This window comes from Leopardus geoffroyi, chromosome A3 (genome assembly GCF_018350155.1).
Source record: "Leopardus geoffroyi isolate Oge1 chromosome A3, O.geoffroyi_Oge1_pat1.0, whole genome shotgun sequence".
In the NCBI taxonomy this organism is placed as follows: Eukaryota; Metazoa; Chordata; class Mammalia; order Carnivora; family Felidae; genus Leopardus; species Leopardus geoffroyi.
This window is the reverse complement of record NC_059336.1, coordinates 79,043,196-79,067,133: the sequence shown is the minus strand read 5'-3', so window position 1 is coordinate 79,067,133 and position 23,938 is coordinate 79,043,196. Positions and strand designations below refer to the sequence as shown.

The window sequence follows — 23,938 nt, the reverse complement described above, 5'->3', positions numbered from 1 at the left end:
GTGTCTTTCAATAGACTCTTTATGGACAGGTTGGGGGGATAGTAACCTTGCTATGTTTTAGATACACAGGCTGCAACATTAAAAACCCTTCAGAGGACGTGCAACAACTTAAACCTATCTTCCTTATAAAAAGTAACTCCCAAAGCATGTCCCTGTGAGCACAACAAGTAAGTAGAATCACAGAATCATAGATCTGTAGGAGACCCTGGTGAACTAGAACAAAACTCCTAGCTTTTTATGGTACTCACTGAAAAATGATGATGTGTATATAGCTGTGATTTGTCAGAGCTCTGACCATGCCCCACCCTCAGTGTAAATAAATCCATTCAGAATTTCTGATGGAGAATCCAGGAGTTCCCAACCTTTGTGTATAAGGTGATCCCCTTTTAATCTCTCACAGTTCAATGAATCCCCTATATCTGTGATTTAGAAAAAAGATACGCTTGGATTATTTTTTTTGCCTCACAGATTGGTACTGCTTCACTAATCATCTCACTTATCCTCACTTGAAGAGGAGAAAAACCAAAGCTTGCCTAATGTGGCATATTTATTGGAATTTGGGGTGGCTCTTTTTTTGTTTTTAGACCATACCATCTTTTCATCTTGTTACATTCAGGTGTGGTTATTTACCTAACTACCATGGCTCTATGGGCATTGCCTTTTTTTTTTTTTTTTTAATTTTTTTTTTTTTCAACGTTTATTCATTTTTGGGACAGAGAGAGACAGAGCATGAACGGGGGAGGGGCAGAGAGAGAGGGAGACACAGAATCGGAAACAGACTCCAGGCTCTGAGCCATCAGCCCAGAGCCTGACGCGGGGCTCGAACTCACGGACCGTGAGATCGTGACCTGGCTGAAGTCGGACGCCTAACCGACTGCGCCACCCAGGCGCCCCAGGGCATTGCCTTTTTTAAACTACTCCACTTATTAAGCCATCCACTCAAGAACACAAACAAGGATCAAGGGCTCACAAGAATGATGAATCTAGTCAAAGGTGCTGTGTTGGGGGGAACATGGGACTTGACATGGTAGTACGTTCAGGATTCTGTTACTCAGTGCATATCTGGGACGTGTGTTCCAAGGGAGAAAGGTTGAGTAATATGCAATTAGTCAAAGTCTATACAGAACCCCAGTCCTGGTTAGAATGGGTAGTCAGAAGTCCAGCTGTCAAGGAGTCAGAGCAGGTATTGAAGAGGTCTAATAACCCATTGTTAGGGATGCAGGCCCAGGGGAGCCCAACATGTAAAACAAAAACCTCTTCCTGAGGTCATTGCAGCATGTAGCAAAGAGGAATGGATCCTATTCCTTGGAAGGAGATGCCATAGTGAAGTAGGACTAGAAACAAGGCTAATTCTAAAGACCATCACAGTAATAATATGTATATTGAATTCAAGAATGCAGTTGGCAAGGCTCCAGGGTGGCTTAGTTGGGTGAGTGTCCAACTCTTGATTTAGGCTCAGGTCATGATCCCAGGATCATAGGATCTAGCCCTGAGTTGGGCTCCATGGTGAGCATGGAGCCTGCTTAAGATTCTCTCCCTTTCTCCCTCTCTGTCTTCCCCCTGGGTATGCACATTCTCTCTCTAAAATAAAATTAATTAAAAAAAAAAAAGGAATGCAGTTGGCAGGGTATTCACACATATGTTTAAATACTTGAATATGCATATGCTTACTTCCTAGCTTTGTTTTTTTCTTGGTCTGAACTAGCTAAGTATAGGTGGAGAAGGCAGCAAGAAAGAAGAGTTGCTATGTCTTATCAACCCATGCAGGTCATTGAGAGGTAGTAGGGTGCAGTAAGAATATGAAGCAGCCTTTAAATTTTGAAGTTTGTTGTTTTAATTTGTATGGTCCCTTCTTGTGAATTGTTATACTTTGCATATTTAAAATTTACAAGAAGAAATACAAGAAATAAATACAATAAGGAATATAAGGTAAAGCAAATTGTTTTTCTTTTTAACTCAGTTTCCCCATCAAATGCAACATATTATCACGTTGCTACTTACCAACTGTTGAGTTCCTTATCAAACTTTTTTTTTTCATTAATTTTAGGACTTTGTGGCCTAGTAAACTAAGTTTCAGAAAAAGGGAACTTCTAATTTAGGCTCTGCCTATTTCAGATTTGGGTTTCTCTTGTTACATAGAGAAGTCATGTCAACTGTCCTTTTTTTCTGATGTCACCACCATGTTTTAGACTTATTAATTCTAACCTATGAAGTTATGATTGTTTTGGGTATGTATAATTTGATATATATATAATATATGTAATTTAATCACCACAACCTCTTGAAGTAGATGGTGTTATTATCCCTATTGTACAGATGATGAAACTGAAACTCAAGATCACATTGCTAATAAATAACAGAGCTAGGATTTGAATGCTCATCTGTCCACTCTAAGGTTTATGCTTTTGATTATTGCTATATCCCAATGCCTAAATTGTGATTTGGTAAGATTTCAAAAGTGGGTTATTGTGTTGCTGTGTTTATAGGAGAGACTTAGCCTAGGTTTTGACCTTCACCGGTACTTTGTTTCTTCAGAGGGTACAATATCTTCAAAGTCAGAGAAAGGATACTTGGTTAAAAAAATATATATATATATATATGTATACACACACACACACACACACACACACACACACACACATACAACCAGAACTCGTAATATTTTAACAAGAATGAGGATAAATCACCAGTTTATTTGGTGATTTTCTAAAAATATGGTTTTTAAAAATAAAATTAAAATTACATTTTTTAAGACTTTCCCACCACAGTTGGGTTCAAGTTTGGTTATCAGATGACTGGAGTAGGTGGAGAAGACATTTTGAATTGAGTATTTTATTACAGCAGATATCTTAAAATAGAGGAATTTCCAGTCATTTTTGTGAGGAGCTACTTTTGATTTTCCTTTGATCTTAGGACGATTGGTACGTGTGTGTGTGTGACACGATGAATTATGATGTTACAGTCCCTTAATAATTGGAGGTGGGCGTGCCAGTAACGTGTTCAGCCAAGTCACACATATGTCCAAATGTCCAAGAAGAGGGCCTGGGTGCAGGTGCCACCCTGAAGTCAGACTCGTCCAACTTCATTACTGACTTGCCAGAAACCTCATTTTTAAGAAATGCTACCGGTACTTTCTTTTCTTTTAGAAAAAGGCAAGATCAACGAAATAGTTTTAGATTAGGTCAGTCAGTTAAAAAGTGTTGATTAATGGAAGTGCTGCAGCTGTTCCTGCTTTTTTAAAAAATTAGGTTGGGGCGCCTGGGTGTCTCAGTTCGTTAAGCGCCTGACTCTTCATTTTGGCTCAGTTCATGATCTCACAGTTCATGAATTTGAGCCCTGTGTTGGGCTGTCTGTTGTCAGCACAGAGCTTGCCTTTGGATCCTCTGCCCCCCCTCTCCTCTGCCCCTCTCTCTCTCTTTCAATAATAAATAAACATTTAAAAATTTAGGTTGTAGTGCTTAAAATATTGGAAGTTATCTTTATTAATCTTCCCTTTTAAGTAAAACCTGCTCTGGTTTTCTTCACTGATATTAATACTGGATCAATACTAATGGAATCCATTTTCTAGAGTAGATACCATTCAAGGCCTTTGTGGGAATGTTTATCTGAGAAATCTTTTTCTAAGAAAAACTGTCTTTCTCTTTACCGTTGTTATTTTTTTATTTTAATTCCAGTATAGTTAACATATAGTGGATGTTAGTTTTAGGTGTACAAAACAGTGATTCAGCAGTTCCATACATCACCCAGTGCTCATCACAAGAAGTGTACTCCTTAATCCCCATCACCTATTTCACCCATCCCTCAACCCACCTCCCCTCTGGTAACCATCAGTCTATTCTCCAGAGTTAAGATTCTTGTTTCTTGGTTTGTCTTTTTTCCCCTTTGCTTGTTTGTTTTGTTTCTTAAATTCCACATATGAGTGAAATCCTTGCCACTACTTTTATTGTGCATAGTTATCCAATTTTAATGCTATAAATATTTTTAACCAATTTGGATACTCTAATCATTTCTAAAACTCTCATGTAAAGACTTCAGTTGTACACTGGGTTGTCAGTTTTCAGAACTACTTCCTTTCTACTGCTTGTATCTTTTGGTTTAACAATTAGTGTGTCAGAGATTAGCTGGATGCATGTCAGTCTGTACAGTTGTGGCAAGAGTCCTCAGAGCAGGCACTAGCAGAAAGAAGAGGTTAGGTTTTTTATTTAAAAAAACCCCACAAATATAATATATATATAGCAAGTTAAAGAATCATATATTGTTTTCATTACATCGTAATTTAAAAGCTATTCATGTAAGTAACTGTTAAAGTATGGCTACAACTGAAATTCTTGATGGTTTTTTCTGCTAGGATCTCAGTTTGCTCTGAAGTGATTGTTAAAAATGTTGCTGTATCTGGGCAGAGATACTGTAAGGGGAACTAACTTGGGTGGGGAAAAAGAAAATGGATTTTATTTAAATTAAAGGTAGTTGTGAAGCATGCAAAAGGAAATGAAATCATGAAATAGATGTAAAGGTGTCAACATAGGTAGTAGCCCTTTTATGCTTGTATTAAGACTCATAATCTTTTCAGAATTCAGTTCATATCTAGGATTTACATTTTCTTGGGGGCACCTGGGTGGCTCAGTCATTTAAGCATGTGACTGTTGATCTCCGCTCAGGTCATGATCTCCTGGTTTGTGAGATCAACTCCTGCATTGGGCTCTGCATTGACAGCACAGAGGCCATGTGGGATTCTGTCTCCCTCTCTCTCTCCTCCCCTTTGCATGTGCACACACACGTGCACGTGCTTTCTCTCTCAAAGTAAAAAAGTAAACTTTAAAATTTCTCTGAAGCTTGGAGATTATGGTGTATTGTCACTATAAATTCATGTTAGAGGGGCGCCTGGGTGGCGCAGTCGGTTAAGCGTCCGACTTCAGCCAGGTCACGATCTCGCGGTCCGTGAGTTCGAGCCCCGCGTCGGGCTCTGGGCTGATGGCTCGGAGCCTGGAGCCTGTTTCCGATTCTGTGTCTCCCTCTCTCTCTGCACCTCCCCCATTCATGCTCTGTCTCTCTCTGTCCCAAAAATAAATAAACGTTGAAAAAAAATTTTTTAAATTCATGTTAGAAACCATGAGATAGTGGGGTGCCTGGGTGGCTCAGTCGGTTAAGCCTCTGACTTAGGTTCAGTTCTCAGAGTTTGAGTTTGAGCCCTACATGGGTCCCTGTGCTGACAGTGTGCACCCTGCTTGGGATTCTGTCTCCCTCTTTCTCTACCCCTCCCCCACTCACTGTCTCTCAAAAATAAATAAACATTTAAAACAAAAAGAAACCATGAGATAGTGATTTTAGTGAGACTTTGGATCATAGCTCTGAAAGCATCACAGAAACCCTCTACTTATCAAGGAATTGGACACATGCATTTCAAGCCTATTTAGTAGATCAGTAACCATGTATGAATGGTAAGATTTTTTTAAATGCGTGTATGTATTAAGGACACTTCTGTTGGATAAAATTTTTATTCATGATGTAACCTGAGTTATTTTGCAATTAAGATTAAGATGTACCACATGTGTCTTCTCTTTGTTTTTTTAATGCTTGTTTATTTTTGAGAAAGAGAGTGAATGAGAGTGAGCATGGGTGAGGGGCAGAGAGAGAGGGAACAGAGGATCTGAAGTCAGCTCTTTGCTGACAGCAGAGAGCCCGATGCAGGGCTGCAACTCATGAAATGAATCATGAGATCATGACCTGAGCTGAAGTCAGACACTTAACCGACTGAGCCACCCAGGTGCCTCCCGGATAAACAATATTCTATTAGCACATAGACCTTTTTTCCCCTGAACTTGAGACACAGTATGTCTGTTGGTTAACTTACTGGACATCTTAGGTAAAGTCTTATTCCAGTTTGATTAGTCATTCATTTCTCATATTTAAGTAATGGCCTTATAGAAAACACAGATTACATGATGAGTCCTCGAAGTTGAACTCTACCCTCTATTCTAGAATAGAAATATTTTCATTTTCATTTTATTAAGTTTTGTTTTAATATTCATCAGTAGTTATCCCCTGTCTTTGCCCCTAAAACTAGAGTTTAAGTGTGCCTGATTTTGATCTATATAAAATAGAATCATAACATAATATATCTTTTGTGTCTGGCTTCCTTCATTTGGTATTATTTTTAAGAGATTCATCTATATTGCTATGTGTAGCTATAATTTATTCATTTTCATTGTTATACAGTTTTCAGTTGCATAAATATACTGCAGTTTATTTATACTATTATAAATGGATATTAAGTTCATTTCTGGTTTTTGGCTACTTCCAACAGTAAAACCATAAGCATCCTTGTAGCTGTATTCTAGTGCACATACGTAGGAGTTTATCTAGGCTATATGCCTGTGAGTGGAATTGCTGAGTCATAAGGAATACATTTAAATAATATAATCTGAATTAACACTACAATTTATAGCCTATTAATCAGCTTTATTAGCTCATTCCTCCTAAATCAACTTAATGACAACAGCTTTAACTTTTCACTAATATTTTCTGACTCCCTGTCAGTGCCCTTATTAACATTAATGATATGACTTTGTCCACTAATACCCATAGCCAGTCAGTTTCATCTATCACTAGATGAAAGAATCACCAACCTTCCTTAGAAACTATATATTACAATACTAGTTATGCTACAAATATTCTTAATTACAACTTTTACTGCTATAGAATGAATTTTATTTTATATTTTATTTGAAGCAACATTAATTCCAATCCTAATCATCATCAGCCACTAAGGACACCAAATAGAATGATTAAAAGCAGGACTTTATTTTATATTCTAGTAGGATCACTCCCACTTTTCATTGCCCTAATCTTTATCCAAAATCTTACAGGTTCATTAAACTTTCTAATAATTCAATCCTGAACTGAAACAGTATCTAGTTCTTGATTTGGTTGAATGTCGACATTGGCTCAGGTCATGATCTCACGGTTTGTGGGTTCAAGCCCCATGTCGGGCTCTGTGCTGACAGCTCGGAGCCTGGAGCCTGCTTTGGATCCTGTGTCTCCCTCTCTGCACCTCCCCCGCTCACACTCTGTCTCTCTCTCTCTCAAAAATAAAATAAAAACATTAAAAAGAAATCACTCACTGCATATTCCTTTCTTAGCCACGTAGCACTAATAATTGTAGCCATTCTTATCTAAACACCATGAAGTTACATAGGAGCTACAGCCCTAATAATTGCCCACAGCCTTACATCAACACTATTTTGCCTGGCAAATTCAAACTATGAACAAATTCCCAGCTGAACTATAATTCTAGCTCAGGGATTAACAGACTCTCCTTCTACTAACAGCAGCATGTAGACTTCTAGTGAACCTTACCAATTTGGTCTTATCCCCAACAATTAGCCTAATTGGAGAATGATTTGTAATTAATTACATCATCATTTTCATTATCCAACATTATCATTATCCTGATAGGAATTAACATTGTTATTACTACCCTATAGTCCCTTTATATATTAATCAAAACACAATAGAGCAAACCATCATTCACATGAGAAAATGCTCTCATAGCCCCACATTTACTGTCCTGTGACTTATATCAGTTAACCCCCAAATTATTTTGACATCCATTTTTAATAAAAATAAAATTAAATATATTTTACCTAATAAAATATATTTTAATATATTTTAATAAAAATATTAGATTGTGAATCTAATAATAGAAACTCAAAACATCTTTTTTACTGAGAAAATATGCAAGAATTAATTCATGCCTCCATGTATAATAATAACAGCTTTTTTAAACTTTTAATGGCTAGAAGTAATAATCCATTGGTCTCAGAACCAAAAAGTTGGTACAACTCCAAATAAAGGCAATAAATCTATTCACCTCTTCTATACTAATTTCACTATTTATGTTAACTTTACCAATCATAGTTATCACTTCTAAGATCTATGAAAGCAATCTATATCCATACTGCATAAAAACTATCATCTCATATGCCTTCATCCCACAATATTTGTTTATTGGGCCAAGAAAAAATTATTTCAAACTGACACTGAATAACCATTCAAACCCTGAAGTTATTGCTCAGCTTTAAACCAGATTATTTCTCGGGTGCCTGGATAACTCCGTTGGGTGCCTGGATAACTCCGTTGGTTAAGTGACCAACTCTTGACTTTGGCTCAGGTCATGAACTCATGGTTTGTGAGTTCTAGCCCTGCATTGGGCTCTGTGCTGACAGTGTTGGGCCTGCTTGGGATTCTTCTCCCTCTCTCTGTGTCCCTCTTCTGCTTGCACTCTGTCTGTCTCTCTCTCTCTGTACTAAATAAATAAACATTAAAAAAAAAAAAAGAGTATTGCTTTTTCCATCTCAAGCCAGTTAGGCCTAACAATATGAAATATCTTAACGATATTAATCAACCATGTCTAACATTCCTACACGTCTGCACATTCATGCATTACAGTTTTTGGGTTCTTTGAATAAAGCTGGTGTATACAAACTTTTATGTGTAATCATTTGTGTGTATATTTTCATTTTGGGTAAATACCTTAGAGTGGAAATCTAAGTCATATGGTAGGTATGTGTTTAACCATATGAGAAGCTGCCGTTCAATTTTCCGAAGTAGATTTACCAGTTTATGTTTATAATCCACCAACAGTATGTGAGCATTGTAGTCGCTTCACATTCTTAGTAACACTTGGTATCGTCACTTTCTTTCATTTGAGCCATTCTAATGGGTGTGTAGAGATTATATATTTATTTTTCTACTGACTAATAATGTTCAGCATCTTTTCATGTAGTTACTTGCCATTCATATATCTTTGTGAAGTCTCTTCACATGTGACTTTATCAAATATTTTGCCCATTTAAAAAATTTGGGTTATCTTCTTTTCATTGAGTTGTAACAGTTCTTAATATAGTCCAGATCCACATCCTTATTATGTATATATGTGTTGCAAATATTATCTCCCATGTTGTGGGTTGTTCTTTAATTTTCTTAATGATATTTGTCAAAGAAGACAACTTCCTACTTTTGATAAAGTCCAGTTCACCAGCTTTTTATTCATATGGTTCATGCTATTTGTATCCTACCTAACAAATTTTTGTACACTGCAAGTTTACAAAGATTTTCTCCTATGTTTTATTTTTTTTTATTTTTTATTTATTTTTATTTTTTCTCAACGTTTATTTTTATTTTTGGGACAGAGAGAGACAGAGCATGAATGGGGGAGGGGCAGAGAGAGAGGGAGACACAGAATCGGAAACAGGCTCCAGGCTCTGAGCCATCAGCCCAGAGCCTGACGCGGGGCTCGAACTCACGGACCGCGAGATCGTGACCTGGCTGAAGTCGGACGCTTAACCGACTGCGCCACCCAGGCGCCCCTCCTATGTTTTATTATAAGAGTTTTCAGGGGTGTCGGGGTGGCTCAGTTGGTTGAGTCTCTGACTCTTGATTTCAGCTCAGGTTATGATCCCAGGATCGTGGAATCAAGCCCCGTGTCAGGTTCTATGCTGAGCATAGAGGCCTGTTTGGGATCCTCTCTTTCTCTCTCTCTCTCTCTCTGTCCCTCTCCCTCTCTCTCCCTATCTCTCTCCTACTCCCCCCCCCTCCCTCCCCCTCTCTCCCTCCCTCCCCCTCTCTCCCTCTCTCTCCCTCTCTTTCCCTCTCCCCCTACTCCCTCTCCCTCCTTCTGCCCATCCCCCTGCTCATCCTTTCTCTGTCTCTAAAATTTTAAATAAATAAATAAATTAATTAATTAATTAAAATAAAAAAATTTCTTCCTTTTAGCTTTTATGTTTATATCTCTGATCCATTCTGAGTTAATTTAAAAAAAATTTTTTTTAACATTTATTCATTTTTGAGACAGAGAGAGACAAAGCATGAACGGGGGAAGGTCAGAGAGAGAGGGAGACACAGAATCCGAAACAGGCTCCGGGCTCTGAGCTGTCAGCACAGAGCCCAATACGGGGCTCGAACTCACAGACCGTGAGATCATGACCTGAGCCGAAGTCGGACGTCCAACCGACTGAGCCACCGAGGTGCCCCCTGAGTTAATTTTTTAAATATACTGTGAGGTAAATGTTGATGTTTGTTTTTCTTTTCAGTACCATATGATGAAAAAGCCTTGGTTTCCCCATTGACTTCCTTGCTAACTTTGTAGAAAATAAACTGACCATATGTGTGTGTGTGTGTGTGTGTGTGTGTGTGTGTGTATATATACATATATATGTGTGTGTGTGTGTGTGTGTGTGTGTGTTTCTTCCATTGATATGTCATCAGTGAATTGTATATCAATAGTAAACTGTCTTGATTACTCCAGCATTATAGTATGTCTTGAAAACAGCAAATCTTTGAGCTTTGTTCTCTTTAAAATTTACTTTGGTGAGGAGTGCCTGGGTGGCTCAGTCAGTTAAGCGTCCGACTTTGGCTCAGGTCATGAACTCAGTTTATGAGTTCCAGCCCCGCATCCGGCTCTGTGCTGACAGCTCAGAGCCTGAAGCCTGCTTCAGATTCTGTGTCTCCCTCTCTCTGTTCCTCCCCTGCTCACACTCTAACTCTCTCTCTCCCTCTCTCAAAAATAAATAAACATTAAAAAAAATAATAAAATTTGCTTTGGTGATTCTAGGTCCTTTGCATTTCCATACAGATTTTAGAATCTGCTTATCAATTTATTTTTTTTTTATTAATTTGGCTTAAATTTTGACTGGGATTGCATTGAATTTATAGGTAAACTTGATAAGAATTGGTATCTGACTTAAATTTGTTATTTTTTAACTTCAAAATAATGCTCTTCTGTGTTTGTATGCATATGTATGTGTTTTGCCATTCCTTGTGGCAAAGCAGAATCAATTCAGAATTTTTAGAATGAGAAAATTGTATTTTTTTCCAATATATTTCTCCCCTTACAGCGCTGTAAGTTAAATGGTAAATAAATATTAAAAAAAAAAAAAAAAGAATTGGTATCTGGATAGTATTGCATTTTCCAGTGTGTGAATGTTGGTATATTTCACTCTTTGCTTTCTTTTAGCAATGCTTTATAGTTTTCAGTGTACAGATTTCACACATGTTTTAAAAGTTTATCCCTAAGAATTTCATTCTTTTGGGTGGTATTATACGTGGAATTGTATTTTCATTGCATTTTTAAATTTTTCATTGCTTGTTTATAGAAATACAGTTGGTGTTTTATAACCTTGTACCCTGCAATTCTGCCTGACTTTTTTTCATAGTTGTAATAGTTTTGTTGGAGATGCCTTAGGATATTTTACAACATGATCATATTTTTTAATTACAAATTCAGTTTCTTCAGTTGATACCGATCTATTCAGTTTCCTATTGTTTCTTCTGTCAGTTTTGATAATTTGTATCTTTGAAGGAATTTGTTTCATCTAAGTTGTCAGATATATTGACATAAAGTTTTTCATAATATTTCTGTATTATGGACTAATATTCCCTAACAATGGTAATTTATGTCTTTTTTTTTTTTCTTTTCTGTGATCAGTCCAGTTGGAGAGTTACCAATATGATTGACCTTTCCAAAGAACCAGTATTTGGTTTCATTGATTTACTTTTTTCTAAATGTTTGTTTGTTTATTTACTTTGAGAGAGAGAACATGCACAAGCAGGAGAGGGGAAGAGAGAGAGGGAGAGAGAGAGAATCCTAAGCAGGCTCCATGCCATGAGCATGGAGTCTGACACAAGGCTCAATCTCACGACCGTGGGATCATGACCTGAGCGGAAATCAACAGTCAGGCTTAACTGAGCCACCCAGGCACCCCTTGATTTACTCTTTCTATATATTTTTTTTTTTAATTTTTTTTTTTCAATGTTTATTTATTTTTGGGACAGAGAGAGACAGAGCATGAACGGGGGAGGGGCAGAGAGAGAGGGAGACACATAATCGGAAACAGGCTCCAGGCTCTGAGCCATCAGCCCAGAGCCCGACGCGGGGCTCGAACTCACGGACCGCGAGATCGTGACCTGGCTGAAGTCGGACGCTTAACCGACTGCGCCACCCAGGCGCCCCTCTATATATTTATTTTCTATTTCATTGACTTCTGCTCTTTATTATTTCCTTCCTTCTACTTTTTTTGGCTTTAATTTGCTCTTCTTTTTCTATCTTCCTGAAGTGGGAGCTTAGTTTATTTTAGGCTTTTCTTTCGTACTGCAATAGCAGAGTTGGGTAGGTGCGCTAGGACATCCTGGCCAGCAAGGCCCAAGATATGTACTGTCCGGCCCTTTACAGAAAAATTTGGCCAACCCTTGCTCTAGGGGCTATAATATGCATCTTCACCTTAATTCAATCAGGTAAAATATAGTAAGTAACTTTACAACATTATACTTCAATTTATTGTCCTTGGTGTAATTGTTGTATATATCTGTTACATTTATATACCTTTTAACCCAGCAATGCAGTGTTACAACATTTGCCTTAAATGGTCATATATCTTTTTTAAAAGAGAAGAAAACAGTATACATACCTATTATGTTTACCTACAAACTTACCATTCCTAGTGTTCTTCATTCTTACTTGTAGATCCAAGTTGCCATCTGGTGTCATTTCCCTTCTTCCTGAAGAGCTTAAGGTTTTTATTTTTGTTTTTAATATAGATTTACTGGTGATGAATCCTCTGAGTTTTTGTTTATCTGAAAAGTCTTTATTTTTCCTTCAGTTTTATAGTATAGTTTCACTGGATATAAAATATTTGGTTGACAAAATTTTTTCCTTTCAGCACTTTGAATATGTTGTTCCAGTATCTTTTGTTGTTTGTTTTTTGTGATGAGAAGCCTGTGATTAGTTATACTGTTCCTTTTTATGCAACAGGTTGTTTTCTATGACTTCTTTCAATTCTGCAAGCTCTTTCTGCTAAATTGAATTCCTGGGCCCACTCAGAGTCAGTTTCTGCTGACTGCTGTTTTCTTAAAAACGAGTCACTTTCTTGTTTCTTTGCATGTCTAGTAATTTTTGTTGAAAATTATATATTGTCTTGACCCTCAAGAATAGGGATGTTTCTAGAATTTTGTGATATTAAGTATATTGTTAACTCTTTTCTGATAGATACTCTTTAAGGAAGTTTGCTTCTATTCCAAGTTTAGTAAATTTTTTTTTTTAATGTTTATTTATTTGAGAGACATAGGGGGAGAGGCAGAGAGAGAGAGGGAGAGGAGGATCTGTGCTGACAGCACAGAGCCTGATGCAGGGCTCAAACTTACAAACTGTGAGATCATGACCTGAGCCAAAGTCAGACACTTAACCAAATGAGCCACGCAGGCGCCCCCAAGTTTAGGAAGTTTTTCAAATCAGAAATGGATATTTGCAATCATTATATTTTTCTCTTTTTAACTATTATTGTAGTCAAGTAATTGAATAGATTTTCTTGTGTTGAACTTTTGTTTTCCTGAAATAAACATTTTTTGTTTTATTTTAATAAAATTTGATTTATTAATATTTTATTAAGTTTTTTACATATATACATGCATATATGTGTTTGTAAATAAGACTAGCCTATTGTTTACTTTTTAAATATTTGTTGCATCTTTTTAATGTTATTTCAGTGAAAGTTGTGTTCATCACACTATACATAGAACTACAAGCCGGGGCGCCTGGGTGGCGCAGTCGGTTAAGCGTCCGACTTCAGCCAGGTCACGATCTCGCGGTCCGTGAGTTCGAGCCCCGCGTCGGGCTCTGGGCTGATGGCTCAGAGCCTGGAGCCTGTTTCCGATTCTGTGTCTCCCTCTCTCTCTGCCCCTCCCCCATTCATGCTCTGTCTCTCTCTGTCCCAAAAATAAATAAACGTTGAAAAAAAAAAAAAAAATTTAGAACTACAAGCCAAGACCAGAACCAAAAGCAGAGTTATAGCCTGGTAAAGCCTCAGTTTATTCTTTTAGGAAATGGACTGAAGACTGTTGAGCAAAAGTTAGTTAGATCCCAGACTAGAAAAGACCCCAGTTCTCCTTACGTACTTTTCAAAATCATTTCCTTGATCCTGAGGTGGAGGGTGCACAGACAGGTTGAGCAATTACCTGGATTTTAACAATAGCCTCCTAACAACTGCCTCTGTTTCCATGCTTGTCCCCTATCACTTTAAAAAGTAAATCATTTCGAGTCCTTCCTTTGCTCACTCTCCTATTGTCCCCATCTCCCTCAGAGTAAAATCAAACTCCTTTAATTGCTTAAAAGGGCCTATAGCAGCCCTGTCTTAGCACTGCACCTCAGTTCTTTGACTTCATCACCTGTTTCTGTCTTCTTTGACTGTTCAGCCACATTGGCTGCCTTACTGCTTATTCACTGGATACACCAGGCACAACTTCTGCCTCAGGGCCTTTGCTTGCTGTTACTTCTGCATGAAAGGTTTCTTCCTCAGATATATTCATGGTTTATTCCCTCACTGCCTTCACATCTTTTCTCAAATGTTGCCTTCACAGTGAGGCTTTCCTTGACTACCGTAGTGGAAATTGCAGATCACTTCTTCCATTCCTCGTTCCTCTCACTTTTCTCCACTGTCTTTATCACTTCGCATTGCATTTATCACATAAAATAGTGTGATTTCTTTGTTTTGTTTGTTTTATGATTCTTGGCCATCGGTTTTACAAAGGCAAGGGTTTATGCCTATTTTGTTTACTAATATATGCCTAACACACATGGGCACACAACATTACTTGTCATTGGGTGTGGCCACTCTGGACCATATTCAGCACGTCTTGCCCAAGTCCCCAGCAGCAGCAGTGCAGTTTATGTCTGTCCAAAGGTCAGATTAAAAGGAAGAAATGGAGAGTAGGAGGAAGGAGGTCCTACGTTCTCCCCTACTGCCCTCCCCTGCCTGGGGCCCTCCTACTTTTTTTCTTTGCTGAAGAAACAGAAAGCCTTTGAAGTTGAGATAATATACAGTGGAGAAAGAGACAGAGAAAATCATGTTCCAAAATAAATGACAGTGTATTCTGTACTTTCTAACGTGTTATTTAAAAAGAATAAAAGAAAATGAAGGGGAAAACCCCAAACCTTCTCCAAATATGTGGTTCTAGTCCCTTTTTCATTTCTGTTGTTTGCTTAAACTAAGGTGCAGTAAGTGATTTTCAGACTTTTTTTGCTTATATACCCTTCTGCTGCCCCAAAAGAAGTTTGAGAAACTATGTACTGCCTCACATGTTTTGAAATCAATGTCTAAAATCTTTCAATTATAAGTTTAATTGGTAGTAAAGAATGTCACTTTTAAAAATGCTTCCATTGGACAGTATTCACAGGTGAAATGATTTGTCTTGGATTTTCTTTAAAAAAAACAAAAAACTTGATGGGGGCACCTGGGTGGCTCAGTCGGTTAGCATCCAACATCTTCTCAGGTCATGATCTCATGGTTCATGGGTTTGAGCCCCATGTCAGGCTCTGTGCTGACAGCTCAGAGCCTGGAGCCTGCTTCGGATTCTGTCTCTCTCTCTCTCTCTCTCTCTCTCTCTCTCTCTGCCTCTCTGCCCCTCCTCCACTCATGCTCTGTGTCTCTCTCTCTTAAAAATAAATAAGCATTAAAAAAATTTTTTAATAAAAAAAATAAAAACTTGAGGTCATTTCTTTACAAAAAAAGGTAATGGAGGTAGATAAAACTAGATTGGCAAAATGTTGATAACTTGAAGCTGGCTCAAAGGGTACATGGGAATTCATGTATTATTCTTTCTACTTGTTTCTATTTATGTGTTTGTTGTTTTATTTTCTTCCTTTCATGTTGGAGATTTTCTCTAAATGAGTAAGTGATCTTTGTTCATTCATTGTTAAGCATAGGGCATTTTAAAAGCGATTGAAAGGTCTGTATAGAGCAGGACAGTGGTACTTGTGGACTGGGTTTTATTGGAGGAAAACAGGTAGTAAACTGACTTTTTTATATGGAGAGACCATATACCACTTTCTGAAACTTTTCCCTCAGAAACCATCTAGTTCATTCAACAATGAATCCTCTAATCTTCTGTCCAGAGAAGTAGAAGTTTGGCTGCCTCAGTACCCAGAGCAGGGTGAGAGAGGGAACTGCAGGTCTCTATGCAGACTGTAAACTCTCACTGAACACTTCTGTTTTCCTTGCAGGGCCTTACTCCAGCCGTCCTCTTGCCAGGGGCTTCTGAGTGTAAATACCTCTAGTTTGGTACCCAGAGTATAAATCTGCCCTTGCATGGTGTCAGGGAGAGGACCTTGGGTTCTGTTCATTCCTCATACCACCTGTTAGCTGTTTCCCCTGTTAGCCCATTTCACACTCTGTTGTCTTACACGTCCAGTCCTCAGTTTTGCTGGGTTTGGAGGGGCGAGTATCTCCTTTTGCGAACACTTAAGAATCCACTTCCTATGCTCTGCTACTTTCCATTCCTGCATTTCTTTTTTGTCTTCATGTATGGAGACTTGGGGTGATGAGTTATTTTTTTGTTTCATTGTAGATGGAGTTTGTTTTTCTGTTTCTCATTCTCCATCTTATGTTGAGATGGTTTTCCAAAGAAGAAGCAGACAGAAAGGGCTTTATTCTACCACCTTGAAGCCATAAATCTTTATTTTATAGTAACAAATTACTTTAGCATATTTATAAAGTAATACCTAAATTTTTAAAAATTATTTTTCAAGTGTATTTATTTAGAGAGATAGTGTAGGCCTGGAGCCTGAACTGTGGATTCTCTGTCCCCCTCTCTGTCCCTCTGCTACTCGTGCTTTGTCTCTCTCTCTTTCTCAAAAATAAATAAACATTAAATTTTTTAAAAAACCTGTTTTTCTTGGTAGTAATTTTGAGGTAAAATTGTATTTATGTCTTGAAATTGAGCTATATTTGATACATTGAAGTCTCTTTGATACATTGAAGTTCACTTTATGTTAACTGATATTTCAGTGAGGATGCTACTTTTCTAAAATCACATTCTAGGGGGAAATATATTTGCATCCCCTCAGCCACACCCAGTTGCTAACAGATACTTGTTGAGATAGCTTCGCTTCACTGGTATTAACTTCAGAGTTACCTGAAATTTAGTTGCCAAGTTATCCTCTCATTAGCATATGACATTAAAGGACAGGACTGAGCCATATCTGTCTTTTTTTTTTTTAATTAAAATTTTAAATTTGAATGTAGTTGACACATAATACCACATTAGTTTTAGGTGTGCAACATAGTGATTAGAAAGTTTATACATTATTCTATGTTTACTACAAGTGGTAGCTGCTATCTGTTGCCATACATCACTGTTAAATATCATTGACTATGTTCCTTATACTGTGCTTTTTATTCCCGTGACTTGTTCATTCCATAACTGGAAAGCTGTATCTCCCCCTCCTCTTTATCCATTGTACCAATCCCTCATTCTCCTCCCCTCTGGCAACTACCAGTTTGTCTTCTGTATTTATAGGTCTGATTCTGCTTTTTATTTGTTTACTCATATGGTTTTGTGGGGGTTTTTTAGACTCCACATGAGCGATATTTGTCTTTATGTCTATCCCAGAGCCTTTCATTCATTGTCATCTCCCTTCCTCCATCCTACCCCACCTTCCCACCCCCACAGAATTTCCTCTGGTGGTTATTTCCAATTAAGTCCTTCAGAGCTAGGCAAACATCAGCACCTAGAATATTGGAAAATACAAGAAGAATTCTCCTTCTTAAACCTCAGAACTTAGAAATAGGATTCTCCTGGGAACTGGGTCAGTAGAGCTGTACACCCTAATTTTGCCTCGCAGATTCTGGGGCATTCTGTCTTTGCTGACTTGTCTTTGCCTTTTCCCTCTTGTCTTGTCAAAAATAAAAAGCTCAGTCTTCTTAATGCTGTCCAAAGGTTGTATTGCCAGCAGTGTTAGGGAGGGCTGGAGTGAGAAAGTTTAATCCCCCACTTCATTTTTTTCTCCCTCAACCCTATAGGGAAAGATAATGTAGAGGATATGAGTGGCTTTTCAAACAGAGCTGACATAACTTTTATTCATCAAAAGAGACACCCAGACTCATTCTGTTAGTCATTACATCATGGATGTGAGATCAGAGACTCCGGAGAAGAAGAATAAGATTGAGGCAGGGAGGTGGTAGAGGTGAGGAGACATGGGTGAGGAGGGGTCTCTACCTCAGCCAGGTGGGGGAGCCCAGCAATGGTTATAAGAATGTATTCTCCTGCCTCCTCTCTTACCTTCCTCTTTCTGCCACTACGCCAGACACCAAACCTGTCGCGAAGTGAGGAGCAGGCCCCGGTGAGGCAGATGCTCACGGCTGTAGCAAGCTGGGGAATGGGGAGGAGGAGAAGGAAAGGTTAGGCAGGCATGCTGGGAAGAGGAAAGAAGAGTTACTGTTGTTACTGACCTCGTCGTTGAACCTGATTCCCAGCTGCCTGTTTGTGTGAAGGTAGAATACATAAATGTGTGTGTGTGTGTGTGTGTGTGTGTGTGTGTGTGTTAGGAGAAGAGAGAATAGGGGGGAATATCTCTAGCTTTCCACACAACTCTTGTCATTTTCCTGTTGGTACATTTTCTTTGTTATTATGAGTCATAAATGAGTCCAGGAGATGTGTAGAATTCAAAAGATTTTTAGAGTTTTAAAAAGGGCATTAGTGGTAATTTAGAAACCCTAGTATCACTGCTGGTCGCCAAGTCCCGCCTGTGTCTCTCCATTACCTCTTAAAGCTGCTTACTCCTCTCCATTCCCACACTATATTTCCCATGTAGGATAATGAGGCCTTCTGGTATAAGAACCATCTTATTTTCTTAAGCTACCATGTAAGAAAAATAATAGTGTACAGATGATGGCTGTTGTGACTTAATTAAAGAAGATCAAATATTGTTCATTCTTTGCGCTGCCATGGGACTTTGTATATATGTAAATGTGGCACTTCTTCTGTTATGGTTTCATGCTTTGGAGTCATGCCCTAGCATGGCACTTAAAACCTGCTCATCTTTCAAGTTTCATCTCTAGTTGTTGAATCCCTACTCACGTTTATGTGCACATTATATATAACCTGAGCACCAGTTTTACTGAATTGTAGCTCCCCAACATGCCATTTTTAACACTCTCTGTCCTTCCACCTGCCACCTCTACTTAAATCGGTGTCAATTTGGCTCTACTGTTACCCACTCTCACTGGTGCTAGATGAACCCCCAGCTCAGAACCCTAAGCTCAAAAGCCATTCCGAGGCATAGACTTTCCATGGTGTGTGTGTGTGTGGGGGGGGGGGGGGGTGGTTACCAGAATACACAAGCACTTTAGCAAGCATGTTCTTCTGCTTCATTTAGCACTTGCCTAGAATTCTGTAATACAGTTAAAGCAGAGTCTGGGATTAAGTTGTGTGGTTCCTGAATTTTCAGGAGATAACATACTGCCTTTGGTACCAAATTTGATTAAACTTGATAACTTTAATGCCATTTGGTTCTGTTGGGGAGGAGGAATTAAATTGCTTACTCTAGAGAATGATTTTTTTCCCACTGACTAAGGAATAGAACATTTATTAAAATTATCTTGGTGACCTGAAAGAGAGAAATGTACTTTTCTTCCTCAGCAGAAGCAGGTCCAGGACATTATTAGCACGTAGTAAAAATTGAATAATTGAGCAATACTGACTTCTTTGGAATTCAGTCTTCCAGCCCCTGCTGTGTGATTAGTTCTGTCCAACCTGCTGGCATGCTTGAGCAGGAAGCCTACAGAGGATTAGGAAGGAAAAACCCTTTAGCAAATCTCAGGTACTGAAGACAGTTGATTTAATTTTATATGTTACACATGGTAATCTGGTCTCCCTTGGCAACCTCCAGTTCTGCCCTACTTTATAATCAGAGGATGGCAGGACATGTTGCAGATTTGATGGGCATCACCTGAAAGTGACTGTAGAAAACAGGATTTGCTTTAAAAGCAGAGATGAAAAGTTCACTAAAAAAAGACAAAAGAGGGGTGCCTGGATGACTCAGTTGGTTGAACATCCAATTCTTGATTTTGGCTCAGGTCATGATCCCAGGGTCATGGGATTGAGCCCTGCATCAGGCTCCATGATGAGTGTTGGAGCCTTCTTAGGATTCTGTCTCTCTCTCTCTGTCTCTCTCTCCTTCTCTCCCCCACTCATGTTCTCTCTCTCTCAAAAATTTTTTTTTTAATTTTTTTTTTCAACGTTTATTTATTTTTGGGACAGAGAGAGACAGAGCACGAACGGGGGAGGGGCAGAGAGAGAGGGAGACACAGAATCGGAAACAGGCTCCAGGCTCTGAGCCATCAGCCCAGAGCCTGACGCGGGGCTCGAACTCACGGACTGCGAGATCGTGACCTGGCTGAAGTCGGACGCTTAACCGACTGCGCCACCCAGGCGCCCCTCAAAAATTTTTTTTAAAAAAGGACAGAAGAGTCTGAGTCCCCTTAAAGAAGGGACAGATAGTTCTCTATAGCTTAGATACCCATGAGGATTTTATTGATGAGAGAAGTTCCAGAACTACCTATGGCAGAGCAGTTTGGGAATCAAGTCATGGAAATCTTTTAAGGGAAAATAATTTTATTATTTGTGAATTGCAGTTAAGGTTTTAATTCAAAAATGACAATAATAGTTACTATTTGTTAAGTACATGCCAAGAATCTTACTTGGTTCTTTACATACACAACTTCATTAAATTCCCACAGTGTCCCTTGAAGGGGAGTATTAATACCCCTTTATGGATGAAAAAACAAGTATTTATTGACCTCTTAAAATATGAAGGCTAAAGGAAGGTGGGGCAATATTGACTGCAAGTTTCAGCTTTGGGAGACCATTATTCACTTTTTTCTATGATCATAAAGTCCTTTAAGTCTTAATAGCCTCTGTTACAAAACAGTGTACTAACTAATGCCCATGAATGATGACTTTTGCCATCCAGAAAAGTTTCAGTTCATTCATTTTAGTCTAATTGTTTCATTTGGCACATTAGGAAACTGAGTGCCAGCAATTTAGTAATGCCTAAAGCCAGGTCTCCGGACTCCTAGTAATTTGTGTGTTATACCATATGCCCACATTCTTTGAAAGAGGGCTTGAGTAAATGAAGGAAAGAAGGATGGGGACTTGTAGTGCTATCAGAGGTGTTAGATTGAGCTAGCAAAGTAAACTACTGAATCAGAAGGTACTGATGGGATGTTTAGGCATTGGGAACAGCTCTAGTTCTAGTCGGGTCATGTCTGAACAAAGTAATTCACCTAAGATTTCTGAAAGAGTATAAATCTTTAAAAGTATCTAGTGTCCCTCTGGTCTTTTGAAGTTTAAAAGGACAGGATTCTACATATGAACCACAATGTGTGTGTAGGGGTGGGCGGGTCTAATATTCTAATAGCAATAATGAATGGCCACTCCTGTGACATGTGGATGCAGAGACTACATATGGTATTTTATTGACTTATACACGCGTGCTTCTGTCATGTTCACAAAATGCTATATGCTGAGGTAGGACTTGTCATTTGCTTTCTATAAGGTGACAGCTATGGGATGTCAATGGCAGACTGAGAAATCTTAGTGCCACACACTTACTGTGTCAAGCATTTTGCATGAATTTAATCCTTATAACAACCATGATTGTGAATGTTATTGTCTCCATTTTAGCAACTTTTTCAGTTTTTATTAACTCTTCCCAGAACATTTTCTCCAACATTTTATTATGAGCATTTTTTAAGGTTTTATTTTTAAGTAATCTCTACACCCAACATAGGGCTCGAACTTACAACCCCAAGATTAAAAGCTGCACACTCCACCAACTGAGCCAGCCAGGCACCCCTATTATGAGAATTTTTAAATGTTCAGTAAAGTTGAAAGAATTGTACAGCGAACACCCATATACTTACCTGGATTCTATCATTATTACTCTTTCTACATTTCCTTTATTGTATATCTAGTCATCAATTTATCCATCCACCCATCTTAGTTTTAGTTTTATTCCAAAGTGACTTACAGATGTTGGTACACTTACATATGGATATCATTAATTAAATAGAATTAAAAATGTGTAGCCCTCTTTAAAAAAAAAGCAAAACTGAGGCCTTTAATTCTGTTTGGGGGACATAGTTTGTTCTCCATTACTTTGGGCCTTCCTCTGTGAAGAAGTAAGATATTTTAAGAAAAAAAGTAAACTCCTTATGCTACAAACTTGTATCTCATTAATGAGATAGAAATCTGTAGGGAGGAGGGAGATACCCCTGTTGAATTCCTAGGCCACAGAAACCCAGCATTGCGAAGTGGCATCTTACCTCATTTCTGACTTTAAATGAGATTGAGGTCATTGCCACATTTCTGAATACTTACTACTCCCCTAAAAAGAGTTTGATTAGCAAATTAGTTAAGCACTTTAGTAATGATATTGGAACTTCATTTCAATGAACATTTTTCCCCCTTTTCTTTTCTTCTGGGTGTGACTAAATTGCCTACAGCATGCTGCATGGTTGCTGGTAAAACAGGAAATGGGGTAAGTAATTTAGGTAGGGAATTTTTTCTACCATTTAAATATAAGCTACCTGATTCTTTTTTTTTTTTAATGTTTATTTATTTTAAGCTACCTGATTCTTAAAGTACTTTTACTACTACTACCTCCTTTTTTAGAGTGAGTTCACTAGCTCCTAGAGAAATTAACAGAAAGAAAACAAATTTATGGTATGACTTAGGTGTCAACCTTATTTAATTAGTTTATTTGCATGGCATCTTACTAGTGTCTATTAAAGTGGATTCATTTTTTTGTAGATTTAACAAGAATGTAAATACATATTTTACATTTATATAAGGCACTTATATAATGTAGTTTGGCAAGCTGTTATAAAAGAATAAATTTTATACTGGTCTTAGAAACTAGATTATAAAACTATGCTCTAAAAGACACAAAGTAAAATCCTAACTAAAGCAGAAAAACAGTTGAGTTTATACACAGATAAAACATATAAAACATAGGTCCACATTCCTTTATCTGAAACCCTTGGGGACCAAATATGTTTTGGAACTTAGAATTTTTTTAGGTTTTAGAAATGCAGTATGGTGTTAGATACCATATATAACATACCCCTCCCCTCATGGTCTGAGGTGGTACTCTGTAATCAAACACATTTATATTTCTGCAGTGAAACATGAATATTCACACTAAGTTTGATACACAAAGTCTCTAAAAAGCTTCACACGTTCAAGTCAGTGTTTGCTTACCGAGTTAAGAAAAAAATCTTTAACTTTCCAGACCCTCTTGGATTTTGAAACTAAAAATTTTATACCAATATAAAAAGGGCCATGTGACTACTAGAGGTTCCTGTGTACTCTGGAGAGAAAAGCACAGAGAGAAGTATAGATTTCTGTATTAGAATCTTATACTTGGTTAAGTGATTTATAAAAAAAAGTAATTGATTTGGCTTGTTGATTTATTTCCTCTTTCATATCTGCTTTTCTGGGAGGGTAATAGCAATATATCTGTCAAAGGTTTTGGGGTTTAGTTAGGTTGTGTTAGATTAGTCTCAAATGCTTGTGTTTCTGGAATGATAAAATTTGATCCTGTGTTTGAGAAATTTTTTAGCACAGAGAATGCTATTTTGTAAATGTTTCCAGTTTCCATCCACATTGCTTGTGAGCTGCTGTTGTTATCCTTTATTGAAGAATTTTAAACTAAGCTTAGCGCTTCAAAAGATCCTGTTCAATATAGAGATACTGAAACAGAAAAAATATAAACTACTAATCTTTTCCCTCAGTGTCCATAGTTCATTCTACATTCAAAAGATTGTAGAGGAATCGCCATTAAAGAATTGATTCAAGGAATTAAGAAAAATTAATTGTGCTTGGATATTTTGGTTCATCTTTCCTCTGGAATGGCTGTCATGTTGTATTGATAGAAAAAGTGATTGCAGTTGACATCCTTATCAATAGTTATCTGACACAGGAGAGAGGGAAACGTGATACTAAGTACTAAATTGGGACTGAATTTAATTCAATGAGTACTAATTCCTCTAAAGGACCATCAAGCATATGCTAAGGACTTCTATGAAAACATTTATCCTACATTATG

At 37.9% G+C, this 23,938-nt stretch overlaps 1 protein-coding gene across 4 annotated transcripts in view; it reads left to right on the top strand.

The window, feature by feature from the left end:
- PUS10 (pseudouridine synthase 10) overlaps nucleotides 1-23,938 on the top strand; it is a 73,449-nt gene that overhangs the window by 16,801 nt on the left and 32,710 nt on the right. For all 4 annotated transcript variants that reach the window (XR_006703480.1, XM_045446142.1, XM_045446143.1 and 1 more), the window contains one exon: nucleotides 22,335-22,369. Coding sequence is in view for 3 of the 4 variants with exons in the window: in XM_045446142.1 (XP_045302098.1) it covers nucleotides 22,335-22,369 (35 nt within the window). In the remaining variant the exon portion in view is untranslated. The remainder of the gene's footprint in view (nucleotides 1-22,334; nucleotides 22,370-23,938) is intronic.